The 16,536-nt window shown below is 65.9% G+C and overlaps 4 protein-coding genes across 4 annotated transcripts; 1 reads left to right on the top strand and 3 right to left on the bottom strand.

The window, feature by feature from the left end:
• Positions 1 to 1,286: 1,286 nt before the first annotated feature.
• Positions 1,287 to 2,670, top strand: CHLNCDRAFT_17181 (hypothetical protein; the record flags this gene model as incomplete). Its single annotated transcript, XM_005847982.1, has 4 exons — positions 1,287 to 1,580; positions 1,829 to 1,930; positions 2,101 to 2,382; positions 2,554 to 2,670. Coding segments are annotated over 4 exons (795 nt in total), but the record flags the coding sequence as incomplete, so codon positions are not given.
• Positions 2,671 to 3,880: 1,210 nt separating this feature from the next.
• CHLNCDRAFT_145235 (expressed protein) lies at positions 3,881 to 6,101 on the bottom strand (the record flags this gene model as incomplete). The annotated part of the gene is made up of 6 exons (XM_005847823.1): positions 3,881 to 3,958; positions 4,096 to 4,382; positions 4,473 to 4,578; positions 4,735 to 4,805; positions 4,988 to 5,240; positions 5,457 to 6,101. The coding sequence occupies 6 exons, from the start codon at positions 6,099 to 6,101 to the stop codon at positions 3,881 to 3,883; spliced, it is 1,440 nt and encodes a 479-aa protein (XP_005847885.1).
• Positions 6,102 to 6,824: 723 nt separating this feature from the next.
• Positions 6,825 to 10,660, bottom strand: CHLNCDRAFT_30937 (hypothetical protein). Its single transcript, XM_005847822.1, has 11 exons — positions 10,526 to 10,660; positions 10,251 to 10,420; positions 10,022 to 10,112; positions 9,664 to 9,793; positions 9,385 to 9,535; positions 9,094 to 9,207; positions 8,763 to 8,966; positions 8,329 to 8,602; positions 8,089 to 8,190; positions 7,795 to 7,932; positions 6,825 to 7,610 (listed from the first exon to the last, which is right to left on the bottom strand). The coding sequence occupies exons 1-11, from the start codon at positions 10,641 to 10,643 to the stop codon at positions 7,507 to 7,509; spliced, it is 1,596 nt and encodes a 531-aa protein (XP_005847884.1). The 5' UTR covers positions 10,644 to 10,660; the 3' UTR covers positions 6,825 to 7,506.
• A 2,747-nt stretch (positions 10,661 to 13,407) lies between these two features.
• On the bottom strand, positions 13,408 to 15,736 carry CHLNCDRAFT_145232 (hypothetical protein; the record flags this gene model as incomplete). The annotated part of the gene is made up of 9 exons (XM_005847821.1): positions 13,408 to 13,580; positions 13,740 to 13,784; positions 13,907 to 14,004; positions 14,196 to 14,280; positions 14,433 to 14,509; positions 14,702 to 14,811; positions 15,043 to 15,321; positions 15,424 to 15,500; positions 15,685 to 15,736. The coding sequence occupies 9 exons, from the start codon at positions 15,734 to 15,736 to the stop codon at positions 13,408 to 13,410; spliced, it is 996 nt and encodes a 331-aa protein (XP_005847883.1).
• Between the last annotated feature and the right edge of the window lie 800 nt (positions 15,737 to 16,536).

Raw genomic sequence — 16,536 nt, 5'->3', positions numbered from 1 at the left:
TGCGCTTGCTAGGAGGGCGGGAGGGGAGTGGCTTGGTGGGTCAGAACATGGAGGCAAGCATGCTTTCGAGTACTGCGTGAACCGGAACCCCCAGCCCGAGCACCCCTTCCTGCCCATCTGGCTCCTGCAGGTATGGGCGAGAGCAGTGTGTGCGCATGCTGCTGGCTGCGGGCACCGACGTGGGGGCCAAGAACGACAAGGGGCAGACGGCGGCGGATGTGGTCAAGGACGAGCCCAGGAACCCGCTCAACCAGGCTGCGGGGCTTCTGGCTGTGCTGGAGGGCACCGCGGAGTTGGCCACCATTCAGTGATGTGCCAACAGACCCGGGCAAAACACTCGCGGAATTGAATTGATGCAAGACCCACCCGCTGCGCTGTGCGGAGCTGTGGCTTCATCCTCGGCGTTTTTGGCAATGCACTGTTTTGGCACGTTTCTCTATTGTTCGTAAAGCATGAGTTGCTCACTTCTGATCTGTAAGAGGGCAGTTGCTGATATTTGGCATGTAGCTTTGAGGTTGCACGAACAGTCGTCTGTGCAGTGGGAGAGCGGCGGCCACGCCTGGCGTTCGTGCTCATCGCTTGCATTTCTAAACGTCACGTCCACCCTGCCCGCAATCTCTTGATTGGCAGCTCACCAGGAATCTGAGGCAAGTCCCTCTGCACCAGGCAGGCTTCAGTTTTTTAGGCGTAGCCGCTCAACTCCGCCGCCCCCAGGTGGAAAGGCCGCCACACACTATCCACATGGGGGCCTGGGCGGGTGCTAGCATGCGTTTCCCACCGCTTCTGCCACCCCTGCTTGTGCCACTCCCGCTGCGTGGTTGGCAGCGACGCGACTTTCAGACAGAGCATGGAGCCCGGCGAGCCCGTGCTGCCTGGCGAGGAGGGCTATGAGGGGGACGATGTGGAGTATGACGAGGAGGGCGAGGAAGTGGAGTATGAGGACGGTGTCGAGGATGGGGAGCTCGCGGAGGGTGTGGAGGAGTACGACAGCCAGGACGATGAAGAGGGAGAGATAGAGGGCGATGAAGGTGCGATGGCGGGGTGCGGGCGTGATTGCGCCACCCCGAGGCTGCATGCAGTGCCCTGCCAACCACCCTGCCCTGCTCCCTGCAGCTGACGACGAGGAGGACCAACCAGGCGGCAGTGGCGGCGGTGGGGCCGACGGGCAGGAGCAGATGCTGTACATTCCCGGCCTCGGCTACATCCCGCTGTCCAACTTTCCCGGCCTGGGCGGCGCAGCGCGCGCCGCCGCCACCCCTGCTGCCCCGCCCAACCCCGAAGGCGAGCGCGACTGGTCTGCCCTGCGGGAGATGCCGGGGGCCACGCAGGAGGGCCTGCTCAATGCGGTAGCGGCGCTCAAGGAGGACGGGCGGCAGGAGCTGACGCTGCTGGTGCTGGGCAAGGGCGGCGTGGGCAAGAGCAGCACCATCAACTCCCTGCTCAACGAGCGGGTGGCCAACGTGACGGCGTTCCAGCAGGACGTGGCCAAGCCGGTTGTGTACAGCCGCCACGCAGCGGGCTTCACGCTGCACTGCATCGACACGCCCTCCATCCTGGAGCAGGACAATGTGTCGGACGCGGTGAGCTGTTGGTGTGTGCATCTGTGGGCAGCGGATGCACATGTGGATGTGTTCATGGAGATGGAGAGGAGAGGGGTGGAGGCTGGCTGGCAGGCGCAAGGCGCCGAGGAGGGGAAGCCAGCCCCGGCACCGCAGCGCCGACCAGATCCAGAGCAGTGGCCGCGCTGCCTGCATCGCTTCCCTGCCCCATGCCACCCCGCTCACCCGCCTGGCTGCTGCCTTGGCCTGCCCTGGCGTGTGCGGTGCAGCGGCTGGAGGCCATTGGCAAGGCGGTGCGTGGGCGGCCGGTGGATGCGCTGCTCTACCTGGACCGCCTCGACTGCTACAAGGTCGACTCGCTGGACCACAAGGTGCGGGCGGCACAGCAGCTGCAGTACAATGGCTGCGGTACAATGCTGCGGTCCTGCGGCTGCAGCACACCTGCTGCAGCGCATGCAGGGCATGGCCCAGACCCTGCGGCGCCTCGCTGCGCTGCCTGCCCCACCAGCCGCATCACCCAGATGCCCCCTGCCCTGCGCAGGCTGTGGAGGGCATCACGCGAGTGCTGGGACCCCGCATCTGGGACAATGCCGTGCTGGGCCTCACCCGCGCCTCCGAGTCCGCCACCCCAGCGGGGCTGGAGTTCCAGCAGCACGTGGAGCAGCGCGCCGAGGCGCTGCGCAGCGCCGTTGCCAAGGCGGGCGGCAGCGTGGAGGAGATGGCGGTGGCGCTGATTGAGAACAGCAGCCGCTGCCCTACCAACGCAGACGGCGAGAAGGTGGTGCCGGGGGAGGTGCCCTGGGTGGTAGACCTGGTGGAGAAGGTGGGGCGCTGCAGGGGCAACTCGGGGGCCTTTGTGAAGTAGCGCCTTGCTTCGCTGCACCTGCCTGCTTGCCGCTGATCTTTTCAATCCTGCTGTCGGGTTGCATGGGCACAGCCATCTACATGCCTCGACGATGCCTTCAGACACACACACACGCTCTGCCTGCTCCAGGTGGCCGAGGTGGCGCTGAACGTGGAACCTTTTGAGTACGACCCTCGTGCCGCTGCCAGGGCCTCCAACCCCAACCGCCGCCGCAAGTGGCTTATCCCACTGGTGCTGGCTGCGCAGGCAAGCAGGCTGCAGGGTGGGGGCTGGGAGGCTTCTGCGGCCGCCTCCCACGGCCTTGCCCTTCGAACCCCTTTCCTGCCGCCATCTGACCTCGTTTTGCGCTTGCCCTCGCCACGCTCTGCAGGTGGCGCTGAAGCTGCTGCTGGATCGCGTGATGGATGAGGATGGCTGCCGTGGGGACTCCAATGGGCCCTTTGATGAGCAGACGGTCAAGGAGCGGAGGGAGGAGCTGAAGCGGGACAAGGTGCGGCACCAGGGGAGCATGGCAGGGGCGGCTGCACTGCCTCAACAGCAGCAGCAAGCAGACAGGGTGGCTAGGCAGCTGCCCGTCCCGCCGGCCTGCCCTGGCCCCCATTCCCTGCACTGATATGCGCATGGGTGGTGGCGGGCTGGCTGCAGGAGGAGCGGCGGCGGAAGAAGGAGCGCAAGCAGCAGCGGGCGGCCATGGCCTCGCAGCCCATCTCCTCATCTCCCTACTACGATGTGCCTCTGTCAGATGAGGATGAGGAGGATGACGACTTCTGAGGCAGGCCTCGGCCTCCGCTTGAGCCCCACACCTCGCCCGCCACAGGCCCCGTGCGCGGGCATTCCCTCCCTCCCTGTGAGCGCCCCTCGGCTATTGACGCATCGCACGGGTTGCCCCAGCCTCCAGCAGCACATTGCTGCCTCTGCCCCTTGCGCTTGTCACTTTGCTACCCCACTCCACTTCCTGCCTTCTCATGCTGCCGCATGCCATCTTGCTCCTCTGTGCTGACCGGCATCCCGCATCTACCCTCTTTGTCTCTATTCTCTCGCCGCTAACGAATGCTGTCAGGCAGAGAGTAACATTCAGCTGAACAAAACCATCACAGAAGCATGACCGAAGCAGAGGAGTAAAAAGGAAGATGGAAAACAGAGGAGGGTTGGTGCAAGCCGTCATTCTCAAAACCCAATGCACACAAGGAAAACCAATGCACACGCTCAGCACAATCAAGTTGCTGGACTCAAAACGGACTCAGCCCACTCGCTAAATAGATATAGCACAACATGCACACAGTGCTTTGTGCGGAATATCATCCAAGGATTTGCAGGTACAAAGAGGGGATGGAAAACAACACAGAAAGAGGGGAAGAACTACAGGAGGTTGGAGGGGTGAAAAAAGGTGGTCGGGGCACCGAGCCGGCAGGCCTGGCGAGGCTTCATCAGCGTCACCGCACCGCACCAGCCAGGCTCAGCTCAGCATGTGGCGCAGCTGCAGGCCCAGCCGCGTGTGGAAGGCCATCACGGCGGCCCCAAAGCGAGCCATGGCCTGCAGGAAAAGCATCAGCGGCAGGTCAGCAACCAGGCGTAGCAGGCGCAGCAGCAGGCGCGAGGGGTGCTGGACAATCAGCACACAGCGGCGGCTTCCTGTGCTGCCACCATGCACGCCCTTGGGCCCCTGCGTACCTCCATCTCTTCCGGGCTGTTCCAGGGCTGCAGTGGCTCGGCCGCCTCGAGCGCCTCCTCCGTCTCTGACGGCGGCGGCGGCTCTGCTGTGGCCAGCACCCCAGCCGCCGCCGCCTTGGCCGCGGCCTCAGCCTGCATGCCCTCCGCCGCCACCGCCACAACCGTGCTTCCGATAGCGGCGGAGCTGCTCCTGCTGCCCCCCGACTCCTCGCCATCCATGCTGCCGCTGCCTGTCACAGCCTCGGCCTGGCGCAGCAGCGGCTTGCCTCCGTTTGTGACCATCACCACTGCAGGCAAAAGGCATGATGCACAGGGTCAATAGAACTGCTGCGAACCGGTCAGCCTCAGGCATGCCCGCCAGATGAAGCAGTTCACACCATTGTTGATGTTGCCGCGCGAGTCTGCCTCGGTGTGCGCCGCCAGGTCAATCACCCACCGCCCATCCACCAGGTACTTGAAGCGGTGGATCCCGGGTGCCAGGCCCTGCGGAAGGCGCAAGGAGAGGGGCCGGGCGCATGCGCTCATCATGGCCATAGTTGGGGCGAGGTAGACGGCACTGGCTGGCAGGCTGGCTGCGACCATAGGCAGAGGATGAGCGTGCAAGCTGCAGCTTGCACCAGGCGGCCTGCTGCTGCTCACCCAGATCTGCAGGCGCCAGCGCTTGCGCTTGACGTCAAACACCATGGGCGCGCGCTTCTCCCACCCGCCCACTGCAGGGCACGCGCGGGGCCAACAGGGGTTGCTCGCGCGCAGAGTCACCGGATGATGGCCTGCCTGCTGTGCAGCAGCCAGCCTCAGCAGCATCTGCCCGCTCCTCGGTGACAGAAGCCGGGGCTCCCCTGCACTGCCACCCACCCACCCCCAGCGGCGCCCTGCCTCGCCCACCACACACCTGCCTCCCCCACAATCTCCACGTGGCCCCCGCCGTACGGCCAGGCCAGCGTGACGCGGCGGTACCACCCATCCGCAATCACCGCCAGCTCCTCCAGCGACTGCCGCAGCGTGCTCTCCAGCGGGCTGGTGCCCACCGCATGCCCCGCCGCCTGCACCGCCTCCCGCCCGCTCACGCCCATGTAGGCATGCAGGTAGAGCGCCAGCGTCTCCGCCGCCAGCTGGCGGTGCTGCGGGTGGAAGGCCAGCACCACCTGCAAGGGCGGGGATGGCGGCCAAAGCGGAAGAGGCCGGGCAGGTGCGTTGCTAAAAGGCACGCGCGCTGAGCAGACATTGGGGTGGGCTGTGGAGCGAGGCGACAGCAGGCAAGCCAAGGCCTCCCAGGCAGCAGCAAGCACGCCGCTGGCCGCAGCCTTGCGTGGCAGCGTGTAGCGGGGCGTGCGGTGCAGCGGGCGGCAGCCGCCACTCACCACCTTGCCCTCAATGTCTGGCAGCTGGCTGAGCGCGCCGCCCCTCCTCAGCTCCATGCGGCGCAGCGCCGCCGCCGCCGCCACCACGGGGCTGGGCAGCGCCTGCGGCCCCGCCCACCGGATGTGCCCGCCCCACCCGTTGTGCCAGTGGCCGGCCGAGGAGGTGGAGGCTGCCACGTACCGCGACACATCCAGCAGCTGCAGCCCGCTCAGCGCCAGCTGGCTGGCCAGCGACTCCATGGCGGCAAAGTCCATGCGCCCCTCCGCGCAGTACAGCCAGGGCAGCACCTGCCATGCCTGCTCCGCGCGGCACGCGCACCCAGCCGCGCCACCGCCCAGGCCGCCCAGCGCGCCGGGCGCGGCGGCGCCGCCCGTGGGGGAGTGGAAGGGGACTGCATTGGAGGCGCTGTGCGACACATCCAGCGGCCCGCCGCCGGCGTCGTCGGCGCCGCCGCCAGCGGCCAGCGCCTCGTCGGGCGGCAGGGGCAGCGCCAGCGCCGGCTCCCGCCGCGACGCGGTCAGCATCTCCAGAAGCTGCTTCAGGCGTGCCCGCCGCACCGCGTCGCGCGGGCTGCCAGGCTCTGGGGACAGCCAGGAGGGCATCAGCCAGCCGGGCACCAGGCTGGGCACGTCTAGGGAGCTCATGAACGAGCGGGGTGGCTGCGGCACGCCGCGCCGCCGTTGTGGAGGTGGTGGCTGCCGCACGCCGCACCGCCGTGGTGGCAGCAGCGCTGGCGCCGCCCAGGGGCGCCGCTGCTGTATACATGTGTGCCACGCCAGAGCCGCCTGCAACAAACAGGTGGATGGGCAGGAGTGAAGGCATCCAGGGAAGGGCATGTTGAGGTGGGCGAACAGCAACACGCCTGGGGGGAACACAAGGGGCGTCAGGCGCCAAGTCGACGCCGCCTGCCATGGGCCTGACCCGCGTCATGGTCGCACCTGCACCGCACAGACGCTATCGGCCATGGTGTCTGCACCACCTCGCCGCGTCCCGCGCTATTGAAGCTGGCTGCTCAGGGCCGCGCCAGGCGGGTTGCCCGTTGGGTGCTGCTACTGGTCTCGCCGCGCCGCCCACAGCTACACCACGGTACAATAGTGTGTCGGAGAGGAGGCACGGTTCCTGCCAAGCCCACTCCCGCGAAACGCCGCGTTGTCCCTGAAAGCTGGACGCCGTTTGTATGGCTGCTGACCCTCAAGCACCCCAGAATCCGGGGAAAAACACGGCCCGGGACGCAACACTTCGCTTTGGGGCAGATGTACACTGGCGGGAAGCGGGACGCGCCCCATGCCGGGGGCACCTCCTCTCTGTTGGCTGCTGCTGGTTCTGGTGGACAGCCCTTTGCTGGTGCTGTTCCCTGTCCCATTGATGACAGGATGGACACTTACAGCCGGCACAGCGAGCCATGCAGAGTACAGCACAGAGGTCTGCTGAGGCGGGCGGGAGCCCGGAAGGGACAGCCGCACAGCTACAGGGAAAGGTATTCGCATCATTCGTTTGAAGGTCTATGGCACAGGCCAGCAGCGGGGGATACAGGAGTTGGAGAAGTCGGGGAGGATGCAAGCCACCCAGCGCAGGCCGGCTACAGAGGACAGCTGATGGGGAGAACGGCGTGGTGGTAATTGGGTTTATGTGTTGTGCAGCGAGTCAACAATCATCCGAAGGGCTGGCGCACAGTCAGAAAAGGAGGGAGAGGTGGCAAGAACAATGGGCAACCAAACAACAGTATGTAAACACAGGGCGGTCTTCTCGGCAGGGATAGATGGATGGATGCTGAAGATAGTCGTCTATACTAGAGAAAAGCTGCTGCGAACAATTCATGCGTCAAACAAGGGATCAATCTTCAAATTGCCAGAGGGGAGAGCAAACGCAGAGAAAAAGAAGGGGAACCGCGGGCAAAGCATGGCGGGATGCAGTGTGGGGTAGTGATACAGGGGGCGGCAGTTCCCAACAACAGCAGCGCGAAAGGAGAGAGTAGAAGCGCGCCAAGGGATGAAAAAATGAGGCCGCCAGGTGGCGCAGCAGCGTAGAAACCTCGTCAGTGTGCCATGCCTAGATGCGGGAGGAGGCCATCAGCGGTGGGGCGCGAAACAGGGTGGCCACCTGCAGCTGCTCCACCCGCTTCTCCAGCAGAGACTCGGCGGTCAGAACACAGTCTGCAAGCACGCAACAGGCCGGGGCAAACAGAATGAGCTTCAGCTGGTAGGTTGAAGACATGCGATGGTAGCAACAGGACAGGCTGGCGAGGGATCCCCCAACCCAACCTCGCGCAGCCCCAATCCCACACCCGACCCACCCAGCCGCCCCACACACCACTCTACCTCCCTGCCCTCCACCCACCGTCTGTGGCCAGCTCCTCAATCACCATCTCGCTGGCCCCCGGCCCCACAGGGATGCCCGAGGAAGACAGGCGGGCGCCCTCGCCGCTGCCCAGCGGCGAGCAGGCGCGGTCGGGCTGCACCCCAATCTGATCAATCTCTGCGGCAGCAGGAGGGCACGGCAGGCAGGCAAATAGGCAGTTACTCGCCAGCAATGCCAGGGTAGAATGGAAAGGCAGGGATCCCAAGCCACTGCAGCTGGCTCATCATGCGGAAGCGGTGAGCATCAGTGCGCCTGGCTCTGCGGGCTGCTCACCGCTGCCCGCGGGGGTCTTGTACTTGGCCACGGTGACAAACACGGCGGAGCCGTCAGCCAGCTCAAACACGCTCTGTATCTTGCCCTTGCCGTAGGTCGACTCTGCAGCGCGCCAGGCAGGGCGAACGGTCAGGGGCTGGGATGTCCAGCAGCTGTGCAGCATTTGTTCAGATGCAGCATGCCATCTCCGCCTTCTCATCACCGCCAGCCGGGCCCCCTCCTCCCTCAGGTGCGCCTCACCTCCCAGCACCTCCGCGCGGTGGTTGTCGTGCAGCGCGCCCGCCAGGATCTCGCTGGCGCTGGCGCTGTTCTTGTTGACCAGCACCACCAGCGGCAGGTCGGTGGCGGCGCTGCTGGCCTCGGTCAGGCCCACGCTCTCCAGCGACTCGCCGTCCTGCACGTTGAACACGGAGGCGGGGCCGTCCAACCACAGGCTGGCAATGTCCAGGGCGGCGTTCACCAGGCCGCCCGGGTTGTTGCGCAGGTCCAGGATGAAGCCCTCCACGCCATCGCGCTGCGGGGAAAGGGGGCAGCGGCAGTGAAAGCGTGGGTGGGGAGGTGGACTGGCCGAGGAACTGCACCATGCGTGCGCGGCGGCACGTCACAACCTCGCCAGCGCCGCAAGCGCCGCCACCACCACACACACTACACATACACTCACGCATGCGCCTCACCTTGAGCTGGCTGATGGCGTGCTGCATGTCGTCTGGCGAGTGCTGGCTGAAGCTGGTGAGGCGCACGTAGCCGTAAGTGTGGTCGTCCATCATCATGGTGGTGGCAAACACGGGGTTCAGCTCCACCTGGGCGCGGCGCAGGCGGAACTGCTTGTACTCGACGGCGGGCCCCTCGGCGGGCAGGCCCGCCACGCCGGGGATCTCCTGCAGGGAGGGGGTGGAGGGCGTGGTGAGGGAGTGCGCGGCGAGGCCAGGGGCAGGAGAGGGAGGGGCTGCCGCGTGCGGAGCGGGGAGGCCGCGCCGCGCCGCGCAGCAGGCGGGCGCTGCTCACCGTGCGGCGGCGTGCCACCTTGATCCACACGCTGGACCCCTCCTGGCCCCGCAGCTTGGCCGCCACGCCGTCTGTGTCCAGGCCGCTGATGCTGGTGCCGTCCACGTTGAGCAGCTGCAGGAGCAGAGGGAGGGCAGGCAGGGCGCAGAGGGCAGCCGCACGGCGGGGCGTGAGCTTCACTGCTACGGAAGTTGCTTCCCCATGCCAGGGGCGGCCTTGCTGTCGGCAAGGGGCAACACGCTGCAGCGAGAGCCGATGCAGCCGCAGCACCGCCAAAGCTGCCGCGCTCACCTCGTCGCCGGGCTGGATGCCGGCCTGGTCGGCGGGCGAGCCCTTGATGGGCGCCAGCACCACCATGCGTCCGCTCTGCGGGTCGCTGGCAATCAGCATGCCCACGCCCTGCAGCGCGCCGTCGTTGCCGATGCGGAAGTCCTGGTACTGCCTGCAGCAGGCGGTGCAGGGGGGCGCAGGTGTGGCTCAGCAGCAGCAGGACGGGCAAGCGCTGGCTGAACACGTGCATGCAGCAACGCCACGGCATGCAAAGCAGCCAGCGGGCGGCAAGAGGCTCACTTCTGGGGCAGCCAGCGGGTGAAGGGGTCTCCCAGCTTGCCCAGCATGGCCGGGATCTGGGTGCGGGCCTCCTCCACGCTGGGCGCCTGCGCCACAGACGTCAGCGCCGCCACCAGCTCCTCGTCCCACTCTGCAAACGTACGGCGGCGCAGGGCGCAGGCGCAGCGGCAGGTCAGGGGCGGGGCTGGGCGGGGGCGGAATGGCGGCGGGGCAAGCCCCGACCATCAGTATCGAAGCTGCGCACCACCACAATCGCCGCGTGCATGGCATGCGCCCCAGCTGGCTTCCCGACCGCGGCCTGGCCTTGCTGACGCAGCAGGCGCTCCAGGGCGTCGCCGCCCCGTCGCAGTGTGCGCACCGGTGCCATTATAGCTCTGGTCCACATAGGTCTCAGTCACGATGCTCCATGCTTCCACCAGCGTCTTCTGGATCTCATACAGCTGCTTCTCCTGCAGCAGGAGCAAGCGGGGCAGGCATGCGGCGCCACACAACTGGCGGTCAACAATGAGGCAACGGCCACGACAGCCGCTGAGTAAGGCAGGCGCAGGGCGGGCGCAGCCCCGGCACACGCCCCCCCAGCGCCCCACCTTGGCCACTGGGAAGCGCAACACGGCTTCTGCATCGGCGGGTGGGGCCGCGGCGCCCAGCACCAGTGTGGCGGCGGCGCCGGCGGCGAACAGGGCCTTGCCCAAGTTGAGGGCTGCCTGCTGCAGGCGCCCCGTGATCGCGTTCAGAGCATCTGCAGGCTGCTGGGGGCCTGCATGAGGGGGCGTAAGGCGAGGCGTTCACACTCACGCGCTGGCAACACATACAACGAGTCAACACCGCCAACCCAAGCTCCCCTGCCCCCAGCATCACTCACTATGTTGGCTGTGGAGCCGGGGAGCCTGCCGTTGGACAGGCAGTCTTGCGCGTTGAGCAGGGCAAGGCGCAAGGCGCTGCCCTGTTATGCCGCCACACTTGCTGCTGAGCGTCAGCATGCTCGGTTTTGAAAGTTGGGTGGATTATTTGAGTGGCGGTGGCTACCGACACATCAAGTGTCTCATGCAATGGCCAGCGAGGCGCCTGCTGGCAACCACCTTTGACATGTGGCGCTGCATTCTGAGGCAATTGACGGCGATCAGTGTGTCCACGAGCATGCATTCCGAGCACAGGGGCGCGGCTTGGGCGGCCTTGCCATGCGACGTGCTCGCGCTGGTGCTACTAAACTCAAACCAGACCGACAGGGTAGCAGCCGCAAGTGTATGTAAGGTGCAGTGACGTGCCGCCTATGCAGTTACGCTGCAGTTTGCAGGTGCCACTCTCGCCGCACTGCCGCTTGCCGCCTCGGCGGGCCGCCCGATTTATAGGGGTGAACTTGCTCATTTGCAGGGGTGGAGAGTTGTGGCGGATCGCCCCGACATGTGGCAACGCATAAAGTTTGCCACCCACCGCGACGGCAGCCGCCGCTCCGAGCTGCGCCGCCTGCTGTCCCTGGCCGCCTGGGCGCAGCGGCACGCCGCGGCCACAGAGAGCCTGGCCATCTCCGCCCGCGTGCCACCCGACTGCCAGCCTGCGGCGCTCAAGGCGGTGTCGCAGGCTGCGCTGGCGGCGGCGGGGGCGCTTCAGGCCCTGAGCCTCACCACCAACAGAGGGTTTTGGTGCGGGGCGTGGCTGCCCAGGCTGCAGCAGCTGCGCTCGCTGCACCTGTGCAGCATGGTGGGCGGGCTGTCGCTGCACGGCGACCTGTCGCTGCTATCGCAGCTCACCAGCCTGTTTCTGGAGGCAAAGCATGCGGTTGCGCTGCAGGAGCACGTGAGGTGAGCTGAGCGGCCACCCATCAGAGCCGGCTCCTGCCTGGGCTGACGGCCGCATGGCATTAGTGCTCCACCTCGCTACTGCAGGGCATGCTGCGCCAGGGCAACAGCAGCTTACAGGCCCTGGTGGTGTGACTGCCGCCACCCGCTGCTGTGCAGGCTGCCTCACAGCATCCAGTCAGTGGAGCTGAGCTGCATCAGGGACACGCTGCCACCGCCGCTGGGCCAGCTGACGCGGCTGCACAGCCTGGCGGTGCGACGGGGCCTTGTCAGCGAGGGCATCCTGCTGACCGAGTATGAGTGCCTGGCACACCTCACAGGTGCGTGTTTGTTGGGGGCAGGGCAGAGGTGTGTGGGGTGGGTATGTGTGCGCGGTAGCAGAGGTGGTAGTGGAGGTGCAGGAGTGGGTAGGGTGGGGACCGCTCAGCAGGTGCTGGGTTGCAGGATGAGCACAGTGCTGGATGCTACCGGGCTGAGCCCTGGGCGGCGCCCCCCTCCCTGCGTGCAGAGCTCACGTCGCTGTCACTAGAGCACCAGGAAGAGGAGGCGTGGCTGCCGCCGCCAGAGCTGCTGCAGCTGACGCGGCTCCGCCACCTGTCCATCTCCGGCAACGACTGCTCGTGCGTGGCTGGCTGGCTTGACTGCGTACAGAAAAATATGCCCTTTCACTGCTAAGAGACAGCTGGGCACCAACTATGAGCCGTGGGCTGCCTCCTTCTGCCAAGGCTTCCGCTCCACCCAGCACCCCGGTTGCGCGCTTGCAGGCGGTGGCCGCTGCATGGCAGCGACGAAGCTTTTTGTCTCATGGTGTCGAGGATGGCGCAGCTGACCAGCCTCGACATCTCGGGCTGCGGCCTGGAGCAGCTCCCCCACGCCATCCTGGCCCCTGACAGTCACGCTGACGACGGCAGCGTGGCAGAGGAGGGGGAGGAGGGTGGGCAGCGGTCTGTGGGCTGCCGCCCGCGCCTGCGCCGGCTGCTGGCACACGGCAACCAGCTGGAGGCGTTTGAGGCAGACGAGGAGGGCCAGGAGGATGCGCTACTCAACTTTCCCAGGTCAGTGTGGAGGTGGCGAGGGGCACTGGCAGATGGGAGGCTGCCCCTGCCTTTGACCGCCCTGCGTGTGCTGTTCTTGCCATGTCCAGGAGTATGCATGCCTGCAAGTGGCCGCCGGCATGTGGGCCCCATTTCCACGTGCAGGAGCGTGCACCAGCTGTCCATTGATTGGCAGCTGCTGGAGCACCTGCGCGCGCAGGCTGCAGCAACAGCAGCAGCACCACGGCAGCCGCCTTCTCTTTGGCTGCCACCCCACTGCCACCAGCTGGCGCTGGTTGGACGTGAGGGCATCGATTCCGGCCCCCTGGCCGCGCTGCCGGCGCTGCTCCCAGAGCTGCGCCATGTTCTGCTGGACCCACATGCGCAGGAAGTGTTGCGACGGCAAGGGCTGGGCACCAGCAGCGCCACCGACCTGCTCCCCTCCCCCGAAGCTGCCCCCGGCACTGTTCCTGCCGGCAATGGTGACTGGCAGCTGGTGGGCGGACGCTGGCGGCCAACCCGCCTGCCTGGCAAGCGCCGGCAGCAGCCAGCGCAGGATGTGCACCGCCTGCTGCGGCAGGCGGGGGTCGAAGTGGTGGAGCTGCGGGAGCCGTCCCAGCTGCCAGCGCTCCTGGACCAGCTGGCAGAACAGCAGGCGACATGAGCAGGGGGCAGGTGCTAACTCTGACGGTCGATTTCAACTCGTAGATGTAAGCTGAAAGCCAATGAGCCAATCAAGAATGGGGAGAATCAAAACTGAAAGGGCACTCGCATGTGCTGGGGCAGCACCCTCAGGGCATGGGTAGGGGATAGAATGAAAGGGCAAGGCATAGCGGGGGCTGCGGGCAGCAGAATGCGGACGCTGCGAGCACAACAAAAACATTGCGGGTGACAGCAGCGCGGTCTCATGGCCCTCACGCCCGCCGCAGCCGCCGCCGCTCCTCAGCCAGATTGCTGGGCGCGCCGCCCGGGTTGCCGCACCCCAGCATCTCCGGCGTCAGCTGGTCCTTGGGCACCGGGTTCTGCATCCAGGCCAGCAGCTGGCGGATGGTGACGTAGTGCACGTCTGGCAGGGTGAGAGTGTAGTCTGCGGCAGAAGGAAAGAGGGGGAGGAGGTAATGGTGGGGCGATGGTGGGCTCCTGTGCGGGGTGGCGGGCCGTCGAGGAGGTGGGCCGTCGGCATGCATCTGGCTGCTTCCCAGGCTGTCTGTAAACCGATGAACCGCTCCCCGCCCTGCCTGCTCACCGATGAACCGCTCCAGCTCCTTGGTGTTGTCCTGCGCCTGGAGCCCTGCACCACCACACAGGCAGGCAGGCAGGCAGGCAGGGACAGGCAGAGAAAGTGAGCACACAGGGAGGGGGCGGTCGCGGGCAGGCGCTGCAAGTGCAGCTGCACAACGCCGTGCTGCGCACAGTAGATGTGGATGAACACGGGGAAGGGGGCGCGGTTGCCGTTGTAGGCTGCATCGAACTGCGACTTGATGATGTCGTAGGTGCTGTGGGTGTCATTCCTGGGGCAGACAGCATGAGAAGAGGGGGCAGGAGAGGGGGCTAGGGTCGAAAAGAGGAGTGGCGGGAGGCAGGCGGCACGGCCGGCGCTGTGTGCGGCCCAGCATCATCAGAGACAGCCATGTGAGCAGCATGTGCTGACGCATGCTGGCTGGCGCGTGTTCAAACACAGAGTTGGCCATGCCGCGCTCACATGCAGTTGCAGTCGTAGTTGAAGCCGGGGTCCATGGCGTAGGGCAGGTCGCACAGGAAGCCGGTGGTGTTTTCGTAGCGCCAGACTGCAGGGGCACCAGAAGGTCAGCAGCCTGGGTGAGACGGGGGCCTCGTCTCGCGCCCAGGCTGCAACGTAGACCTCATCTCGCCTCCAGGCGGCAACGCAGGTAGGGCAGCATGTAGGCGTGCTGGGTGGTGACAGTAACTGCACACACACCTGGCACCTCGTACAGGCCCGGCCACTTCTCGGTACCGGTGCAGTTCTGCTCTGTGCCATCTTGCACCAGATCCGCGCTGCACAGCAGCGGGGCAGGGAGTGGGCAGACAGCCAGGGGCATCAGCACCGGCGGCTGCGGGCGCCGGTGGCCTCCATCCCGTCGTCTGCCCACAGTCAGCCCGCCCCTCACATGGAGCAGTTGAGGGGGATGCCATAGGCCATGTCCCAGGGCCAGATGCGGTTGCCAAAGTCGCGGCTGACCCGAGTACTTCCAGTCCTCAATCACGCTGGAATCGCAGAGGAAGCCGTTGTCGGACAGCACCTCCCGCACCAGCGGGCCGGTGTTGAGGTAGGGCGAGCGGAAGCCCACAATGTCCTCCTGCGCCACGTGCGCAGAGAGAGGCGGAGGCGGCGGCATGTGAAGGACGGTAGTGAGGGAGAGGGAAGGAGGGAAAAAGCGAGGGGGAGGAAGTCACAAGGGGGAGGGGACCAGGGCGCATGCAGGCACACTCAGTGCCGCACGTGTACTTTATCTGAGGCTGAAGCAGGCGCGGCGCAGGAGCTGAGCCACCGCTACCAGATGCCCCCCACGACCACCATGCCTCCCCACCTCGGGCACGCCGCACTCGGCGATCTTGCTCCGTGCCCCCGCGATCTCGTCCTGCAGGTACTCGCGGTCCTTGCCCGGCAGGCTCTCGTGCAGCGTCGTGTGATCGGCCACCTCGAAACCAGCCTCATACATCGCCACCACCTCCTCGCAGCTGGTCCAGCCGTCGGGGTCCAGCAGCGTGAACATCGTGGCTGTGACGGGGCAGCCGTTGGGCGTCTCGCGGCCCTTGGCGATGCCCAGCATCGCCTTGCGTGCCTCCGAATCCACGCCATCGTCATGCTGTAGCAGCAGAGGCAAGCAGGGTGGTACCTCAGCACGTGCTGCCGCTACAATAATGCCGTGCAATGGTTGCCAGCAGCAGCAGCGGCAGCGGCAGCTCACAGTGAAGAGCACAAACATGGGCAGCTGATCCCTTGTCAGGTTGCCAGGCGCGTTGATGGAGGGCGGGACGCCCGCGGCTGCGCAGGGAGCAGGGAGTGAAGCATGCGCATCAGGCGGTGCCTGGCGTTTTGCACCAAGATGCAGGCAAAGGTGACACGCAGGCACACCACAGGGCCGAGGCTCAGGTGCTGCAAAGCACCTTCTTCCACACCAGTGGCGGGGGGCAGCAGGCGGCAGCCGCGGCAAAGTGGAAAGGCCCACCTGCGCAGAGCGCGGCTGCCGCCAGCAGCAGCGCGACTCCCAGGGATCGCATTGCTTTCTAGCTGTGGAGAGGCTGTGCTGCGGCCACCTGCGAGGAAAAATTGGGTGCAACACACACAGTGTTTCTGGCCCTCGTGGCAGCGTTGGCGATGGGCTGGCGATGAGGACCGCTGTCGCATCCAAATTTCGCCAATCAACTGGCGATGGCACAGTGGGGGTTGGCGAAATGCGGGGGAACCACCCTTGCGCCTGGCGCGGCGCAGCGGACGCATGCGGTGCCGCCGTTGCTTTGTCGGCACTTGCCTCCCTTTATGGGGGACTGGGGGCGAAGCCCCCAGAAAGCTGGCGCTTTTTTAACACTATGGAATGAAGTTCCTGAGGAAATTTGGCCATTTTCCCTCAATATATTGGCGATGCCTTCGGCCAATCGCCAGCCAGAGCCGTTTTTTGCCCGATTTCGCCAGCATTTGGCGATTTCGCCAGCTTTCAGAAACACTGAACACACATGTCGAGGAATGCACACGGTAGGCGCCGCAGGTGGTGTACACGACGTGCTGGTGGCCGATCAAAGCTATTCCAGCCAGCAACAAGCCCGCCCACTCACTCCCAGGAGTTGGTGGAGGGCGGCTATAGCGGCATAGATAGCGGCCTACCTCTCTGCTCGGACACCAAGTGGGAGAGCGCCTACTACGAAATGCTGAAGTGATCAGTGGGATTTCCCTCACGCGTCTTCCACCCATGTGGCACCCCGCAAGTTGGAGGGTGCTGCGGTTACCACAATGATCGGGGGGGCTTGCTGCGAGGAAACTGGTGCTTGCTGGCAGACCTCAATGTGGCAAAAGGGCGAGCCTC

This window comes from Chlorella variabilis, assembly GCF_000147415.1.
Source record: "Chlorella variabilis unplaced genomic scaffold CHLNCscaffold_9, whole genome shotgun sequence".
NCBI classification, from domain to species: domain Eukaryota; kingdom Viridiplantae; phylum Chlorophyta; class Trebouxiophyceae; order Chlorellales; family Chlorellaceae; genus Chlorella; species Chlorella variabilis.
The sequence above is the reverse complement of the archived record's forward strand: the minus strand, read 5'-3'. Positions and strand labels throughout refer to the sequence as shown.